The sequence below is a fragment of the Paramisgurnus dabryanus genome, chromosome 10 (assembly GCF_030506205.2).
Source record: "Paramisgurnus dabryanus chromosome 10, PD_genome_1.1, whole genome shotgun sequence".
In the NCBI taxonomy this organism is placed as follows: domain Eukaryota; kingdom Metazoa; phylum Chordata; class Actinopteri; order Cypriniformes; family Cobitidae; genus Paramisgurnus; species Paramisgurnus dabryanus.
In genome coordinates, this window is record NC_133346.1 from 1,751,680 (window position 1) to 1,768,436 (window position 16,757).

General features: G+C 37.0%; 3 protein-coding genes across 11 annotated transcripts in view; 2 read left to right on the plus strand and 1 right to left on the minus strand.

Moving 5' to 3' along the window:
* The window catches only part of rasgrf2a (Ras protein-specific guanine nucleotide-releasing factor 2a), a 32,461-nt gene extending 28,287 nt beyond the window's left edge, over positions 1-4,174 (plus strand). For all 8 annotated transcript variants that reach the window (XM_065263791.1, XM_065263800.1, XM_065263815.1 and 5 more), the window contains 5 exons: positions 222-419; positions 617-696; positions 772-889; positions 1,049-1,117; positions 2,586-4,174. In XM_065263791.1, the coding sequence (XP_065119863.1) occupies positions 222-419; positions 617-696; positions 772-889; positions 1,049-1,117; positions 2,586-2,684 (564 nt within the window). In that variant the 3' untranslated portion in view covers positions 2,685-4,174. The remainder of the gene's footprint in view (positions 1-221; positions 420-616; positions 697-771; positions 890-1,048; positions 1,118-2,585) is intronic.
* A 2,075-nt stretch (positions 4,175-6,249) lies between these two features.
* Positions 6,250-10,825, plus strand: ckmt2a (creatine kinase, mitochondrial 2a (sarcomeric)). Of its 2 annotated transcripts, none has more exons than XM_065263787.2 (10): positions 6,250-6,408; positions 7,740-7,924; positions 8,497-8,695; positions 8,846-8,941; positions 9,019-9,240; positions 9,329-9,414; positions 9,955-10,078; positions 10,160-10,294; positions 10,374-10,499; positions 10,581-10,825. In XM_065263787.2, the coding sequence occupies exons 2-10, from the start codon at positions 7,776-7,778 to the stop codon at positions 10,695-10,697; spliced, it is 1,254 nt and encodes a 417-aa protein (XP_065119859.1). In that variant the 5' UTR covers positions 6,250-6,408; positions 7,740-7,775; the 3' UTR covers positions 10,698-10,825. The 2 variants fall into 2 exon arrangements, with proteins under 2 accessions (XP_065119859.1, XP_065119855.1); XM_065263783.2 differs by lacking the exon at positions 9,329-9,414 and adding an exon at positions 9,573-9,658.
* Positions 10,826-13,072: 2,247 nt separating this feature from the next.
* On the minus strand, positions 13,073-15,866 carry ube2l3a (ubiquitin-conjugating enzyme E2L 3a). Its single transcript, XM_065263780.1, has 4 exons — positions 15,804-15,866; positions 14,933-15,028; positions 14,624-14,810; positions 13,073-13,886 (listed from the first exon to the last, which is right to left on the minus strand). Exons 1-4 carry the CDS (start codon positions 15,828-15,830, stop codon positions 13,732-13,734), a joined length of 465 nt encoding a protein of 154 aa, XP_065119852.1. The 5' UTR covers positions 15,831-15,866; the 3' UTR covers positions 13,073-13,731.
* Positions 15,867-16,757: the final 891 nt, after the last annotated feature.

Genomic DNA, 16,757 nt, shown 5'->3' on the forward strand with positions numbered 1-16,757 from the left:
TTGCACACATCACAAAATACTGAAGTGATCATCAAAAACATTTAACTTCAATTGTGTAGAGTGATCAGATTATGAAGATTACTTTTAGCTCTGCATTCTTATAGATGAAAGATTTGTTCCTTTAAATGAATCCACACAGACGACACATTTATTATTTAAGTAAAGAGGCTACATTGAGAAGGTTATATTGACTTTGTATCATCTATATTTGATGGGTTCAGATGAGCAACCTGGTGGCGTCTGAGATTATGGCTCATTCCGATGTTGGATCCAGGGCCAGCTCGATTGAGAAATGGCTCGCCGTCGCAGACATTTGCCGCTGTCTCAACAACTACAACGGTGTCCTGGAGATCACATCAGCCCTGAACCGCAGCGCTATCTACAGGTTAAAGAAAACATGGGCCAAGGTCTGCAAACAGGTGGGGCACCACGAGCTTATAGCAGATATACACATTTTAATGTTGCATGCAAATGTTTATCTGCTGGCTGTTTGATATAAAAGGGACAAGACATCAACATAAATGACTGATCCTATTGGTGTTTTACTATAGTATTAGTGTCATTGTTAAATATTTGAAATTTGTACCAGTTTGTACCAATTTTCTTTTGTTATCAGACTAAAGCGCTTATGGACAGACTGCAGAAAATCGTATCATCCGAAGGAAGATTTAAGAACCTGAGAGAAACGCTGAAAAAGTATGTTTATATATGTTAGTTACACATAATATTGAAAAAACAATCAGTTTATGTGAGTATATGTTTATTTTGCAGTTGTAACCCTCCGTGTGTGCCCTATCTGGGTATGTACCTGACTGATTTGGCATTTATTGAGGAAGGAACGCCCAACTTCACAGAGGAGGGTCTCGTCAACTTCTCTAAAATGAGAATGGTAAATGACCGACTTCTCAAATGGCCACCAAATACTTCAGTTTTTGGCCACCAATTTACATTCAGATTGTGATTCAGTTTTAAAAATCATGAGGCTTCAAATTAAATAGCGATTGAAGTAAAGTATCATTTTCTTATGTCTTTATATTGTTTCTTTCAGATTTCACACATAATTAGAGAAATCCGACAGTTTCAACAAGCCCCCTACAGGATTGAGCTTCAACCCAAGGTACAGTTTTCTTGATTTATAGTTAGTTTTTAAAAATAATCAACGCTTCAACTCAAGCCTCAACCCTTTTTGTATATGCCTTAAATGGGAATTATTGTTATGCTTGACTTTATGGAAGAAGTATGTTGTAGTTTCAACAAGTTGTTGGTTGTAGTTCTGGAAAAGTGATTTCTGTTAAAGAGATTATTTCTATATGGAAAAGACTTTAAAGACGCCATTAAACGAATGTAGCAATTGTTTTATTTTCCCTGTGGTGGACGTACTGTATATTCGAGTGAAACGGCTTCTGAATTGAAAAAAGGTAGGGCTGGACTTGATTTTGTCCATCAACAGTTGATTGGATCATTTGAAGTTGAGTCATGTTGCTATTTGCAATCTTTTCCCGGACTCCGCCCACCTGCCATTCTGAAGTAAAGAGAGATTGTTTCGAGGAGAAAAGGATATTTGCTTTTTTAATTAAAAATTATGAGGGCACGTGAATTTTTAAAAAAAATAATGAAGCTCACAGAAACGGTAAGTCATCTGTAAAACAATAAACCACAATATCTCCACAATAATTACAGTTTTTTATTTCGATTTCATTGTGACTTTAAACTTTTTAACTTAGCAGATTTTGCTTTTTTATGCTCAAACAGCAACATTAGACACTACTGTAAATAGGAAAATAACTTGAAATTAAGTTGAAAATAAGCGGTAAATAAGTAGAAAATAAATTGAAATTATACAGAAAATAAATTGAAATTAAGTAGAAAATAAGCTGAAAATAAGTTGAAATTAAGTAGAAAATAAGTTGGAAATAAGTAGAAAAAAGTTGAAATTAAAGCAACACTATGTATTTTCCATGTAAAAATGACTTACAGCTCCCCCATGTGGTTGAAAATGCAACAGTGCCTGGTATCAGACACTCTTCTGCAGGCAGGGGGAGGGGCGGGGCTGTGTTTTTTCTTACCCTCCACCGCCACTTTCAGAGTGTGCTTATAGCAGCTAGGAGGATGCTCAGGTTGCAGCAACAGTACAATTTGTCCAGTTAAAGTTGTTCTATCACTGAAATAATTTTAGAGACATTATTTAAAGGTAAAAAAACTACATAGTGTTGCTTTAAGTAGAAAATAAGTTGAAAATTCAGTTGAAATTAAGTTGAAAATAGGCTGAAAATAAGTTGTAAATAAGTTGTAATTCAGTTGAAAATAGGCTAAAAATAAGTTGTAAATAAGTTGAAATTTAGTTGAAAATAGTCTGAAAATAAGTTGTAAATAAGTTGAAATTCAGTTGAAAATAAGTTGGAAATAAGTTGAAATTAAGTTGGAAATAAGTTGAAATTACTTTGAAAATAAGTTGTAAATAAGTTGAAATTAAGTAGAAAATAAGTTAAAATTAGATTGAAAATAAGCTGAAAATAAGTTGGAAAAAGGTGGAAAATATGAAGAAGCATAATAAGACCCCTTTAACATTTGCCTTTTTTTTTCAGGTTACTCAGTTCCTACTTGACAAGACTCTTGTAATGGATGAAGACACACTGTATGATTTATCTCTAAAGATTGAGCCACGTCTCCCCCCTACACGCTAAACATCATCATGTTTACATCGCACTGCAAACTTAGATATCAGAAGTATAAAGTTGTTTATATCAAATAATAATGGGCTAATGTATGAAAATCCATACATCTGAACTGAAGTCTATCCAGTATGGAAACAGTAGCTTGGCCATAAAATCAAATCCATATCTTGTGTGTGTGCGTGCGTGCGTGCATGCGTGTGAATTAATAGGTTTTATGCCTATTTCTGCTTCGAAATGTAAACATTTGTATTTAAAATATATAAATATATATAGATAGAAACTTTATGTAAGCATTTTTCCATTGAAATGGGCATTGGTTGAACAAATGTGGGTACCACAATGCTTTTGATGTAAACTCAGGTTCAAATGTGCCTTTTCCTAAATATCATGTAGTTACATTTCATCATAGATATTTCTAGCATGATGCATTTTAATATCTGATATTGTCTGAAAATGTTTTACCTGAATGCAAAATATTAGAAGCCTGATTCCTATTTAAGATGTTTTGTATGTGTACAAATGTATATTTTGTATGTGATATGTGTTCGATGAAGCTAAACAGTGTTTACCTGTAACTAGCTGGTCCTCTTTTCCGATCAGTCCTCCATTTAAAAAAATCCAAGGACCACAGCAACATCTCCATCTACTGGCAAAGGATGTATGTTATAAGCTTCACCAAGCACCTTTATTGTTTACCAAATTTAATATGTTTTTACTATAGTAATTTATTAATGCTAGATATTAATTCAGGTATTTAACAACAGATGGACTGCATTTATTTATTGTAGCATGTTAGTTTATGTCAGTTTTTTGGGCAAGTGTGTGCATAAATTTGCATTTAAATAGCTACACATTTTAAATAAAATAGATTTAAATTAGATGAATTTAATTTGCAATATATTTTATGTTTCTTTTGGATAAATGATAGGAAATTTTAATATTCACTTTGAAGTCTAATGACATTCTTACGTAAAGAAATGTAGTGCAGTGATGGTAGCAGATGGTATTACCATAGTACTGAATGATTACTTTATTCATTTATTATTGTATTTACATGCTTCTTAAATGCACTACACACAATACCATGGTAATACCATGTCAAAACAAAAATCATGGTAGTTTTTGATGAGTGCAGATAAAGTTGTTTACTTTTGCATAAACGTGAGAATCACTCATGGGTTTACAGGTTGGTTTCAGAAGAAAACATACCCATTTTTAAACTTTATATTTTAGTCAGTTTTTGTATAAAGTAAATGAATTATTGTTTGACTAATGTGAATATGAATACAAGATATGTTCATGTAAAGAATATGAAGTGTTTTATTTATAATTTATGTTTATTTCAGCATTTTATTATATATACACATTTGAAGTAGTTGACTGACCCACATTGTTTTTTTTAAATAATTGAGTTAAATAATTGAATTCATGCACACTTTCTTGACCTTTGTTTGTATAAATGAATGTATATCTGTTTTTCAGCTACAGACACAAATGTATCCATGATGTTTCTGTTTTAAAACTTGTGAAATAAAACTTTGTCTTTTCTTCTGTACTGTGTGTTTATAGTCTGATAAGACCTATATGTATCTGTCTGTCTGTCCATCTATCTTTCTGCCTACATGTCTGTCTGTCTATTTGCTTGTCTTGTCTATCTATCTGCCTACGTGTCCGTCAGTCTATCTATTTGCCTGTCTGTCTGCCTAACTGTATAACTGTCTGTCTATCTTTCTGTCTACTTGTTTATCTGTCTGCCTCTCTATCTATTTGCATGTCTATCTATCTATCTGCATGTCGATCTATCTATCTGCCTACCTGTCTGTCTGCTTGTCCATGTATTTGTCTGTTAGTCTGCCTAACTGTATAACTGTCTGTCTATCTTTCTGCCTACTTGTCTGCCTGTCTGTCTATCTATCTATTTGCGTGTCTGTCTATCTGCCTGTATATCTGCTTGTCTGTCTGTCAATCTATTTGCCTTTCTGTCTGCCTTCCTGTATATCTGTCTTTCTATGTGTCTGTCTGTCTGTCTATCTATCTGCCTACCTACCTGTCTGTCTGTTTATCTATCTGCCTACCTGTATGTCTGTCTATCTATGTATCTGTCAGTCTCTCTATCTTTCTGCCTATCTGTCTGTCTATCTATTTGCGTGTCTGTCTATCTGCCTGTATATCTGTCTGTCTATGTGTCTGTCTGTCTATCTATCTATCTGCCTACCTGTCTGTCTATCTATGCCTACCTGTATGTCTGTCTATCTATGTATCTGTCAGTCTATCTATCTTTCTTTCTGCCTACCTGTCTGTCTGTCATTCTATTTGCCTGTCTGTCTGCCTACCTGTATATCTGTAAGTCTATGTGTCTGCCTGTCTGTCTATCTGCCTACCTGTATATCTGTCTATCTATCTTTCTGCCTACCTGTCTGTCTGTCTGTCAATCTATTTGCCTGTCTGTCTGCCTACCTGTATATCTGTCTGTCTATGTGTCTGTCTGTCTATCTATCTGCCTACCTGTATGTCTGCCTATCTATGTATCTGTCAGTCTATCTATCTTTCTGCCTACCTGTCTGTCTGTCAATCTATTTGCCTGTCTGTCTGTCTATCTGCCTACCTGTCTGTCTGTCTATCTATCTGCCTACCTGTATGTCTGCCTATCTATGTATCTGTCAGTCTATCTATCTTTCTGCCTACCTGTCTGTCTGTCTGTCTGTCAATCTATTTGCTAGTCTGTCTGTCTATGTGTCTGTCTATCTTTCTGCCTACCTGTCTGTCTGTCAATCTATTTGCCTGTCTGTCTGTCTGCCTACCTGTATATCTGTCTGTCTATGTGTCTGTCTATCTATCTGCCTGACTGTCTGTCTGTCTGTCTATCTATCTGCCTACCTGTATGTCTGCATGTATATCTGTCTCTCTATGTATCTGTCAGTCTATCTATCTTTCTGCCTAGTTGGCTGTCTGTCTGTCTGCTTACCTTTCTGTCTGTCTGCCTATCTGTTAGTCGGTCTATCTCTCTATGTATCTGCCATTGTATTTATCTGTCTGTCTGTCTCTATATCTATCTTTGTCTGTCTGTCTGCTTACCTTTCTGTCTGTCCTATCTGTTAGTCGGTCTATCTCTCTATGTATCTGCCATTGTATCTATCTGTCTGTCTGTCTCTATATCTATCTTTGTCTGTCTGCATACCTCTCTCTCTCTCTTTCTTTCTTTCTCTCTCTCTCTGCCTACCTGTTAGTCTGTTTGTTTGTCTATGTATGCTTTATATCTATCTATCTGTTTATGTATTTATTTATCTGTCTGTCTGTCTCTCTATCTGTCTTTGTCTGTCTGTCTCTCTATCTTTCTAGGTCTGTCTGTCTGTCTGTCTGTCTATCAGTCTGTTTGAAACTGTCTGGCTGTCTGCCTACCTGTCTTTGTCTCTCTCTTTAATTGTTATCTGATGACTATAAAATTGCAGTCAGTATTTAAAGAAAGTCTATAATTGCGTGGAGAGGTTTAATGTTTAAAACAGATGACAGATGATGTATGTAAGTGTCTGTGATCAGTGTAGAATGGTTGACTATGGTGGCAGGGTGTCAAGGACAAACCGGACAACAGACATGGGTTATGACCCGACACTTACACAGAAGAGGATTGGCCATCAGCTCACCATTTAATCCCATATCCAGAGAGGAGCGCCAGTTTTCCATACAGACTGTGTGCTTCCTGACACAGCCGACTGTAACGGAGGAAACTCTACAGGTAAAACTCTCTTTTCTTACTCTTCACATTCATTAAAGAAATAAACTGATCTTCAATGTAGATTTTTATAACAATGGAATAAAAGCTACACATGAAAGAAATACCTGGAAATGTTAGTAGTGGGAAGCAATTTTGCAAACACTGTTTATAAAGTATAAATGTGAAATAGATCAAACATCAGATGTTTTAATTTGCATATACATATTTTTTAAGAAAATTATCTAAAAATGTAAACTTTGGCATCTTTTTCTAATTCAACGTTCTTGGAAACTTTTTTGCAGTAAAGTGGATTGCATCTAGCTTAGTTTAATAAGATGCATTCATTTGAATTCCTGAAACATTTTTAAAGACATTATAGTTCTTTTTATTTAACCGTGTTCTCAATGTTATCCGCTAATCCTACAAGCCTAATAATCCTCCATAACGCTGTCGTAAAGATAGACATTAAACATGGGTATTGCTCATGTTTTTTTATGTTGTATGTAGATCTGTGCTCGAGTTGTCAGATCTTAGCTGGGTCTTGTGTGCATTTGTGTGACCGGTTCAGAATGTCATGAGCGAGCACGAGGTCTCAGATGAGGCTCAATTCCAAACACTTCATTTAGTCTATAAATAACACTTTCACTTTTCAAGGGTTGCAGTTGCTCTGTCAGACTAAATGAAGGGTATAACTAAATGTTATGAACTAAATGTTCAGTGAACCAAAGGTTAAAGTTTTAAATCTGCTATTTAATATATTGGACAGACCGACTTGTTAATACTGACTTCTCAATTTACACATTTACGCATTTTATCTAAAGCTATACAAGGTATACATTTACTTATCAGTATGGGTATGAACCCATGACATTTTGCACTACTAACACATTGTCTACCATGGAGCTATACATCAGATTTGTAGTGTTGCTAAAGTAAAAATAGTTTTATTATTGTATAAAGTCACTTTTAAAAATGTTTCATAATGCGACATCATGGTTTTTCTACGAAATACAAAACAATTCTTTGTTTTTCTACAATTGTCCTTTAGAAAGCATTGAAGGGCACGTGCTTAAGAAGGGAATTGTAATAAAAGCATGGAGTCGTGAATGTACAGAGATGTTTGGAGTCAATGTTCATGGACATATTTTAATGTCTGACCACCTAAACTGTTACAGTCAATTAACTAAAGTTAATAAGATGACCAGACGCAAGTAAGCTGCCATCAGGTGACGCTCTTCAGCTTACTGGACAATCTGTCAAGCATTAAGCACTAAAATCTTGGATAGAAACTGTAATAAGTCTGAAAATCCTTCATTGCTATGTTCATGACCGTTACCTCTCTCTTACTTCAGTGCTGATCTGATCCAGAAAAGCAGAAGCGTTTGAAGATGGCTAGCTCATTCACCAAGATGATGTCGGGCCGCACCGCCGGTTTACTCGTGGCAGGTTTGGGAGCCGGAGCCGCGGCCACCGGTTACTTAATAAGCGACAGTGCTGCCCTTAATGCAGAACAGAGGAGGAAACTTTACCCTCCAAGGTATCCACCAAAGATTTAACAAACAATCTCTATCAAACATGTGTAATCTGGACTTTATGATTACTGTCTGACTGTCAGTTAACAACCATATCCAAATGAATTGTACGTGAGCCTAATGTACCCAGAAGGGTGCAACTTCTTTCCATTCCATCAGGGTTGCACCTGTTGGAAAAAATATGATCAGGCGTCGAGGTCATGATGTACTGTGAAGTGTCGCACAGTAATAATGTGAAAGGTAAAGGGCTGTGAACATGAAACTTAAGTAGCTTATGTCCAGCACTGATAGATGCCAAAGATCAAATCAGATCAGCGGTCCAAGATTTACGCTCTTGAATGAGTTGTGCAGGTTGCATTTTCTTTAAATTGCTCAAAAAAAAAGCAATTTTCTAAATGCACACTTTGACTTTAAATATCTAATGTTGTCGAAGATCTTGACCCTCCCTATTGCACCGAGGTTTCCCACTGCACGTGCTGTATGTGATGGCCATTCATTTCTCGTCTACCCCCATGTCCTTAAGCATCTACATGCTTCCCAGTAACAGAACCTGACTGGAGATTGTTTTTTTCAACAGTGCCGATTTCCCCGACCTTCGCAAGCACAACAACTGTATGGCCAGTGCGTTGACTCCTGCCATCTACGCCAAGCTGAGGGACAAGGTCACCCCAAACAACTGGACTCTTGACCAGTGTATCCAAACTGGTGTGGACAACCCTGGACATCCCTTCATCAAGACAGTGGGGATGGTTGCTGGTGATGAGGAGAGTTATGAGGTATTGTCCAACTGTTTCCATCTTAAGTAGCTTAGTAACTTACTTTAATCAACCAGGTAGTTTCAGACTAAACCAGCGATGGTCTATTCCGGTTCCTCCTCAGCTATTCTGGAGACAACAGCATTGACTGTCTGCCTTATGATGTTACAGGTATTTGCTGACATCTTTGATCCGGTAATCAAGGACAGACACAACGGCTATGACCCGAGGATCATGAAGCATCCCACTGACCTGGACTCCTCCAAGGTGCACGTTTTATCCTCAACTATCCATTCTTAATTGTCAATTTCCGAGCGCTTTTATCGATTGTTGTTTGATTTCAGCTCACGTCAGGCATGTTCGACGAGAAATACGTCCTGTCGTCCCGCGTGCGCACGGGCCGTAGCATTCGCGGCCTCAGCCTCCCACCCGCCTGCAGCCGCTCGGAGCGTCGTGAGGTGGAGAGGGTGACGGTCCAGGCCCTGGCGGGTCTGAAGGGAGATCTGGCTGGCCGTTACTACAGCCTCACCGATATGACTGATGAAGAACAGCAGAGGCTCATCGATGTGAGTGCATGTTTCGATTGAGATGTTTGGTTTATAATGTGATTTGCATTGAATCATTGATTCTCTTCCTCATGCTGACACGGCTCAGGAGCATTTTCTTTTTGACAAGCCTGTGTCCCCTCTGCTCACTGCATCTGGGATGGCCAGGGATTGGCCTGATGCTCGTGGCATCTGGTAGGAATTGGGGTTGGAAAAGCTGTGAATTTTCTAGTGCAAACCTCACCAGTTTAGTTCCAGTCCTGTCTTTTTGACTTTTTATAGGATGCAAGTCGACTCAAAGCAATGTTTCTCCTTTAGCTCCTCCACCTACTTTGCCTTTTTTCCTTCCCTAGGATCACTTTCTGTTTGACAAACCTGTGTCTCCCTTGTTGACGTGTGCATTTATGGCCCGTGACTGGCCAGATGCAAGAGGCATTTGGTATGGTTATAGAAAGTTATGAGCATGGTTTGATGAACCTTTGGGTAGCTTAAGTCAAGAGAGCTGTCTTGGGTAGCTAACAATGCTTAACAAGTACAACAAAAAATTCACGTTCAAAGGTAAGAACGTGTTATGTTGGAGCTAAGATGCAACGTGATGCTAACACTAATGTAAAATACTAAAATGCTGATTGCATGTAGAAAGAAGAACTAGCGTGTAAATACTTATATGCAATATAAGTATAATATGTTATACTGATAACATAAAGTAATCCTAAATTTGAACTGATTTCCAAGGCACAACAACGATAAGACCTTCTTGATATGGATCAATGAAGAAGATCACACCCGTGTCATCTCCATGGAGAAGGGCGGCAATATGAAGAGGGTCTTTGAGAGATTCTGCAGAGGACTCAAACAGGTCCTCCATTAAACCCATCTAGTTTACCCGATATCTTAACTCAGTTTCTTAAGTTTATTTTTCCATCCCGATGTTGGACAGGTGGAGCACCTGATCCAGGAGAGAGGCTGGGAGTTCATGTGGAACGAACATCTTGGCTACATCCTCACCTGCCCATCCAACCTGGGCACTGGACTCCGAGCCGGAGTACACGTCCGCTTGCCAAAGCTTAGCAAGGTAACAGCATTTAGCTTTTTAATCAGGAAGACGAATTACTGAGTCAAGCACTAATGTGTTTGTGATACGTGTATGCTAGGATCCTCGCTTTGGTAAGATCCTGGATAACCTGCGACTGCAAAAGCGTGGAACTGGCGGCGTGGACACTGCTGCTGTGGGCGACACCTTTGACATCTCAAACCTTGACCGCTTGGGAAAATCGGAGGTACACCATTGAATGTCATCTGATTTAAAGTCTCCTCTGAATGACATTTCTAAACTGTGTGACTTTGCTTGTCTTAACCAGGTGGAGTTGGTACAGCTGGTCGTTGATGGCGTCAACTATCTTGTCGAGTGTGAGAAGAAATTGGAAAAGGGTCAGGATATCAAAGTCCCTGCGCCCATCCAACAGTTCAGGAAATGAGCACTGCTTCTGTGATAAAGGCTGGATCCAATACAGCAGAGAGACTTGTGGACGCTCCTTCCTCCAATCCCCAAACAGAAGGTCTTATGTATACACAAAGCTTAATAAAATAAAGTCGAAAACTACAATTGTTTCATTATTTCTTTTCAACCAGTATGATAAATGTTAGGTATCAAAGAAAATAGATGCATACAAATATATTTAGGTTTTAACCAGTAGGGTAAAAACCACCATCTCAGACAATAATTGGTTTAGGGTTATAAGATAATTCCTAATTTTTTACAATGATCAAAACTGCAATGAATTTACGTTTCACGTCAAACCCTTGCCTCCCATCATTAACCCAGCGGACTAATCCATCGGGTCTGAGTTCTCCTTTAAGATCTGCTTAGTGTCGTGTCTAGTAATGCTAATCTTAATTCTATACTTAAGAGAGAAGAGGGTTAGGGGTGGGGCTACATGCACCAGAGGGGTTAAAGGGAAATGAAATCAGTCAACCCCAGCAAAGTAAACCGTGTGGATGCCACAGCAACACAATACAGAAGAGTATTTATAGTGTGTGCACGTGCAAAACCTTTTTGTACCCAAGGATAGTAGAAATGTACCATGGTAATACCATGATATCAAATATCAAACTATTTTAGCAACAGAGTACCATGCTTCATAAGAGCAATGCCATTTAAATTCCTGGATGTTTTGTTTTTCACAATTACTAAAGTTATTTTAATAATTCATATTTTTACTTTACCTTTGGGCCAATGCCCTAAAAAATCTGCATAAACTAGGTGTTCAATAATTTTTTTTTTCCAAATTAAATCTTTTATTCTAGCTTTCCCCTGGCCAGTGTGAGCTGGATTTTCACACCAGTCCAGTTCTAACCCATTATACAAACGCGGCCCGCCAGTCATCTTTATCCGGCCCGCCTTTCAGATTTAAAATCAGTTTGGTTACTTTAAAGCCACCTTTACACTGTTCATGACAAATGACGGCCGATAACATGGACGTAATTCCCTACGGAGAGTTGCAAAAACCTCAATCTGCAGGTGTGTAATTTTTGTATCCAATTTGAGCTTTGGCTGCTTTAAAAAAATACTTGTGTGACTACACCACATGCAACACACATAATAGGTGAAAGTTAAATATATATAAAAGTTAAAATAGGGGTCTGGCCCACATTTTTAAAATCTGAAAAGTGGTTGAAGACCCCTGCCCAATGGCTTATACATCCACCTAAAGGATTATTAGGAACACCTGTTCAATTTCTCATTAATGCAATGGTGTAATGGTGTGGAGGATGTTTTCTTGGCACACTAGGCCCCTTAGTCCCAATTGGGCATCTTTAAATGCCACGGCCTACATGAGCATTGTTTCTAGTGATAGACCGATATATCGGGACGATATTTGCAAGTTTTATGTGTATCGGCATCAGCCGATATGTGGCTGCAGTGTTCGCCGATTTTTCCCTGGCGTTATTTACAGACAGAGTGCTGGAAGCAGCAAGCGATTGCAGGTCATGTGACTAAAAACAACCAACCCCCATGACAACATCAAAAGAGGGTTCCATAGCACCCTCACCTGTTTTTACTATTTGTTAAATATAGTTTTTTTAAGTTCAATAAATGTTACTTTTTTAAATTGAGACTTGTAACATTTGGCATCATTATTGTGTCATTTTAATGATGTAAATTGAGTGAGCAAAAGCAGTATCGGCTCCAAATATCGGCTCAAGAAAATCGGCAGCCTGTATCGGTCATCGGCTAAGGCTGATGAAACAAGAATCTGTATCGGCATCGGCACTAAAAATTCCATATCGGTCGATCCCTAATTGTTTCTGACCATGTCCATTCCTTTATGACCACCATGTACTCATCCTCTGATGGGTACTTCCAGCAGGATAATGCACCATGTCACAAAGCTCAAATCATTTCAGATTGGTTTCTTGAACATGACAATGAGTTCACTGTACTAAAATGGCCCCCACAGTCACCAGATCTCAACCCAATAGAGCATCTTTGGGATGTTGTGGAATGGGAGCTTTGTGTCCTGGATCCCACAAATCTCCATCAACTGCAAGATGCTATCCTATCAATATGGGCCAACATTTCTTAAGAATGCTTTTAGCACCTGGTTGAATCAATGCCATGTAGAATTAAAGCAGTTCTGAAGGCGAAAGGGGGTAAACCCCGTATTAGTATGGTGTTCCTAATAATCCTTTAGATGAGTGTATATATGGTTTAGCTATGAACTTTAACCCCACATGATAAACATCCCTTTAATTGTGCAGCACATTGTAGTGATAAAAATACAACTGGCTTTAGTAACCGAGATTGTGCTGAGATATATGAGCATGTTCAGTCAAAAAAACAACACACCGCTTTACTTTTATGACATAATAAACATTATATTGGTGACAGTGACTAAGCTGAGATTCCATCAGTTACAAACAGAGAGAATATGAAGAACATTAAATCTTATTCCACAGAAACAGTGCAACCTAAGCAAATATAAAAAAAAATAAAGATGAGAAAGAAACGTAAATGAAACATTTGCCACACACCTTTAGAACCTTGATGTATTATATATCATCATTCAAAGTACTTTTAGATTTTACTTTTAACAACGTCATAAATGTGAAAGTGAAGCGACATTAACATTATACTCTGGTTCACCTCTGCTATGAAACAGTCAAGATTCATTGCACAGCAGACGGCATGACCCGAACACATCTCTGTGCAATTTAAGAACAAATTAAAAGGAACAAACGTTTTATTCTAAGGCCCCAACCCCTGCCCTATCCCACCCAGAAATCTCACAAATGTATTAAGATCTAATTCGCATGTGTTCCCTGTCTACACACTACACCAGCCAGTCGACACCCAGAGGCTGAGAAGTCACGGGTCTTTCTGCCGACGGTGAAATGCGACCGGGATTTTCTCAGGGAATGCTGGGTGACGGTGAGTGAGAGCAGGTGGGAACTCAAATTTGGAGAGGTTTGTGGGCAGAGCAAAAACAAGAGAAACGCGCCCATGCAATATCAGTCCACTGGACGCTTCTCGCCGTGTTTCTTTGTAAACTCATCTGCGTTCTTAAAGAATTTTTTACGGTCTTTTGAATATTCTTCTGCTAGGTCGGCCCTCAGTGGATGCTCTGGTTGGGGGTCATTGACAAGGGCAATGAGAGACTGGATTACTGTATGGAGAAAAAACACAGATTCTAATTCATGAATATTCATTTCTGGATGATTAGAGATTAAATACTGTCCTTTGAACTAGGGCTAAACTAACGATTATTGACGATTAATCAGGCGATTATTTTTCCGATTAATCAACTAATTGGGATAAAACTGAAATATTCTCAATTAGATTTTTCAGTTATGGCTAAATAAGGCACTAAATTAGAGTATTCACATGCAGAAGTGTACAAAAGCCACACACTACTAGAGTTTTACTAATATAATCTTTTTTTATTTTGTTATTTTAAGCCTTAAATAAAAGTTTGTGCTGCTTTTAAATAGTTTAACATATTTAAATGTCAAAACATAAATAAATGTGACGTCACAGACCAACTAATCGATAATTGACTACGAATTTCATAATTGATTATCGTCGATTTTATTGGTTAGTTGTTGCAGCCCTACTTTGAACTAAGAGGCGGTTTCCCCGACAGGGCTTACGCTAGTCCCAGACTAAAATGCATGTTTGAGCTTAATTTAAAAAACATCTTGCACTGATGTATCTTAACATTTATTAATGTCATTGTTTTTTCTCAAGATGCACCCATATTGTAAGGTATGTTTGCAAAAACTACTTAAATGTCCTACTATAACTAAGGCCTGGTCGTGTCTTAACCTAAACCCTGTCTGGGAAACCGCCCCTAGCTGTTTGGTCGGAACCCAAAGTAAAAATGCCCTTAGAGAGACTTTATACCTTGGTCAGTTTTGGTTGCTGGTTTCCAGTTCTCTGCACTTATGACTGGCAGGCACACCTGACCCTTCTCATCAATGTTTGGGTGGTAGATCTTTGTTTTAAACGTAATCTTTGGAGGTTTAAAGGGATATTCTGCAGGGAATGTGATCTCAATCCGGAATGCGCCTTTATCATAAGGAGGGTTGTCCTGGAAGAGAAAAAAATCCCTATGAGAACTTAAACAACAGGTAATCAATATCCTACTTCATTTTACTCAATAACAATAGAGTTAAATTCAATACAACTATTATGGGATTTCTGTGAGCTTACAGGCACGATGAGTCCCTGCCAGGTCAGAATGTTTGACTCGTCAACTTGAATGTTGCGGAAATTTCTCATTCCAGACTTGCGAATTTCATCGAGTTCCTGTAAAACATAAAACACGATCCTGCTTTAGTGATATTCAGGACGTTTAACCTTTAAAGACATTTCAGAAACTACAAAGTCAAAACGAAAGTAAATTTCTCTTTACTGTGGTCATGTACAAAACTTCAAACACCAACATTAAAATAAAGTCCATACATTATAACAATTTTAAAAAATAATTTTTGCATTTTTGCACATGATTAATGTATTTATTATAGTAACATAATCTGTTATTAGCACACAGATTTAGTAATACTGAAACTTTCAGAGACAACACACTTCCTGTTTCATCATTTTACTGATAAAAGCGAACATTTCGACCACACAGACATCATTCTGCTATATTAAGGTATTTATTATTCAATCATCTTTTGAATCAATCTTTTGTTGAAATATGTTTTCGTCTCGTTGGTAAACTCAGACATAAACTAGTTTCATTTTCAATTTTACTCATACAATCTGTTTAACGTTAACACTCTTCAACAGACGTTCAAACTTAATACTAAACAGTAGATTGGTCTCATTCAGGAGACAGTTTATTTGGTTTTACTTTTTTATTTAAATATTCCGTTTTATTTCAAAGTGGATATTTGAACTACAGCTAAGCTAGTTATCTTCATCCTCCTCTTCCTCATCCAATTTCTAACCAGAGTCATTTAAAGTTTTAGGTTTCCAACAAACAGTCACTGAAATCCGTAACATATCTGTTTTTAAAGACAAAACAAATTAAATCTTTATTTTATATTAATTAAACCACATTTCTCGGGATATTTACCTTATGCAGTCGCCTGCTCGCCGCCATCTTGGATTTGCTTTTACCCACAATGCATCGCGCATTGAATTCACGCCACTTCAGTCTTGAAAGTTATAAAATAATACCTTATTTATGAAATAATATAATAATATTGAAATTTTAAAATGTGTTGCTTAATGCTCTTTTCAATCATATCCTAAAATCAGATCAGAATGATAGCCTTTTGTAAATAAAGCAAAGGAGAAACTAAATATATAAAGCATTGCGTTATCAGTTATATGTATTTAAGTTTTATATTTCTTACACCTTTTATTGTTGTATTATTAATATAAGTTTTAAAGTCCCTACTCGTAAAAACAGCTAAAAGGTTTTTTATCTAAATGACAAGTGTCTTTATTTTTTATGCTGCTTGAAGTACAAAATATTGAAATATAAACCTAGCATTACTGTTTAAAAATGAGAAATTAGGGCTTTTGTGTATTTTGTGTAATATTTATTTAATTTAATCACAAACCACACATTCATTTCACTACTAAATTTTGTAGGGTAAAATTCATATTATCTAAATTTATATATTGAATATTGCTAATATAAAAATTCAATAATGAATCACTCGATAAAATTAAACATAAAATTAATAAAATAATAATAATAATAATAAAAAAGTAAATTAAACTAACACAGATGAATGCTTATTAAATTAGTTCACTAGGGGGCGTACGAGCACTTGTGTTGCACATTAAAACCCCAACACAGGACTCCACATGTGAGAATTAATTCATGATGATTGACTACTATAAAGTCAGTGCTATAACAATACTATACTATAACAACACTAACACCATATAACAATATAAAACCTATAATACTAATTTTTTTGTGAATTATTGTTTAATCATCCTACATACTGTAAAGAACATTTGGTAAAAATATAACCTTAATATCTTTAATATTGACGGAGTAAGATCAAACCTT

Excerpts from the sequence above, each read along its gene's own strand:
- ckmt2a (XM_065263787.2), top strand. The coding sequence starts at position 7,776 with ATGGCTAGCTCATTCACCAAGATGATGTCGGGCCGCACCGCCGGTTTA. Across the intron at positions 7,925-8,496 it reads AGGAAACTTTACCCTCCAAG|TGCCGATTTCCCCGACCTTC; the intron begins GTATCCACCAAA and ends TTTTTTCAACAG. Across the intron at positions 8,942-9,018 it reads CTGACCTGGACTCCTCCAAG|CTCACGTCAGGCATGTTCGA; the intron begins GTGCACGTTTTA and ends GTTTGATTTCAG.
- ube2l3a (XM_065263780.1), bottom strand. The coding sequence starts at position 15,830 with ATGGCGGCGAGCAGGCGACTGCATAAG. Across the intron at positions 15,029-15,803 it reads CGAGCAGGCGACTGCATAAG|GAACTCGATGAAATTCGCAA; the intron begins GTAAATATCCCG and ends TATGTTTTACAG. Across the intron at positions 13,887-14,623 it reads AGCAACCAAAACTGACCAAG|TAATCCAGTCTCTCATTGCC; the intron begins GTATAAAGTCTC and ends TTCTCCATACAG.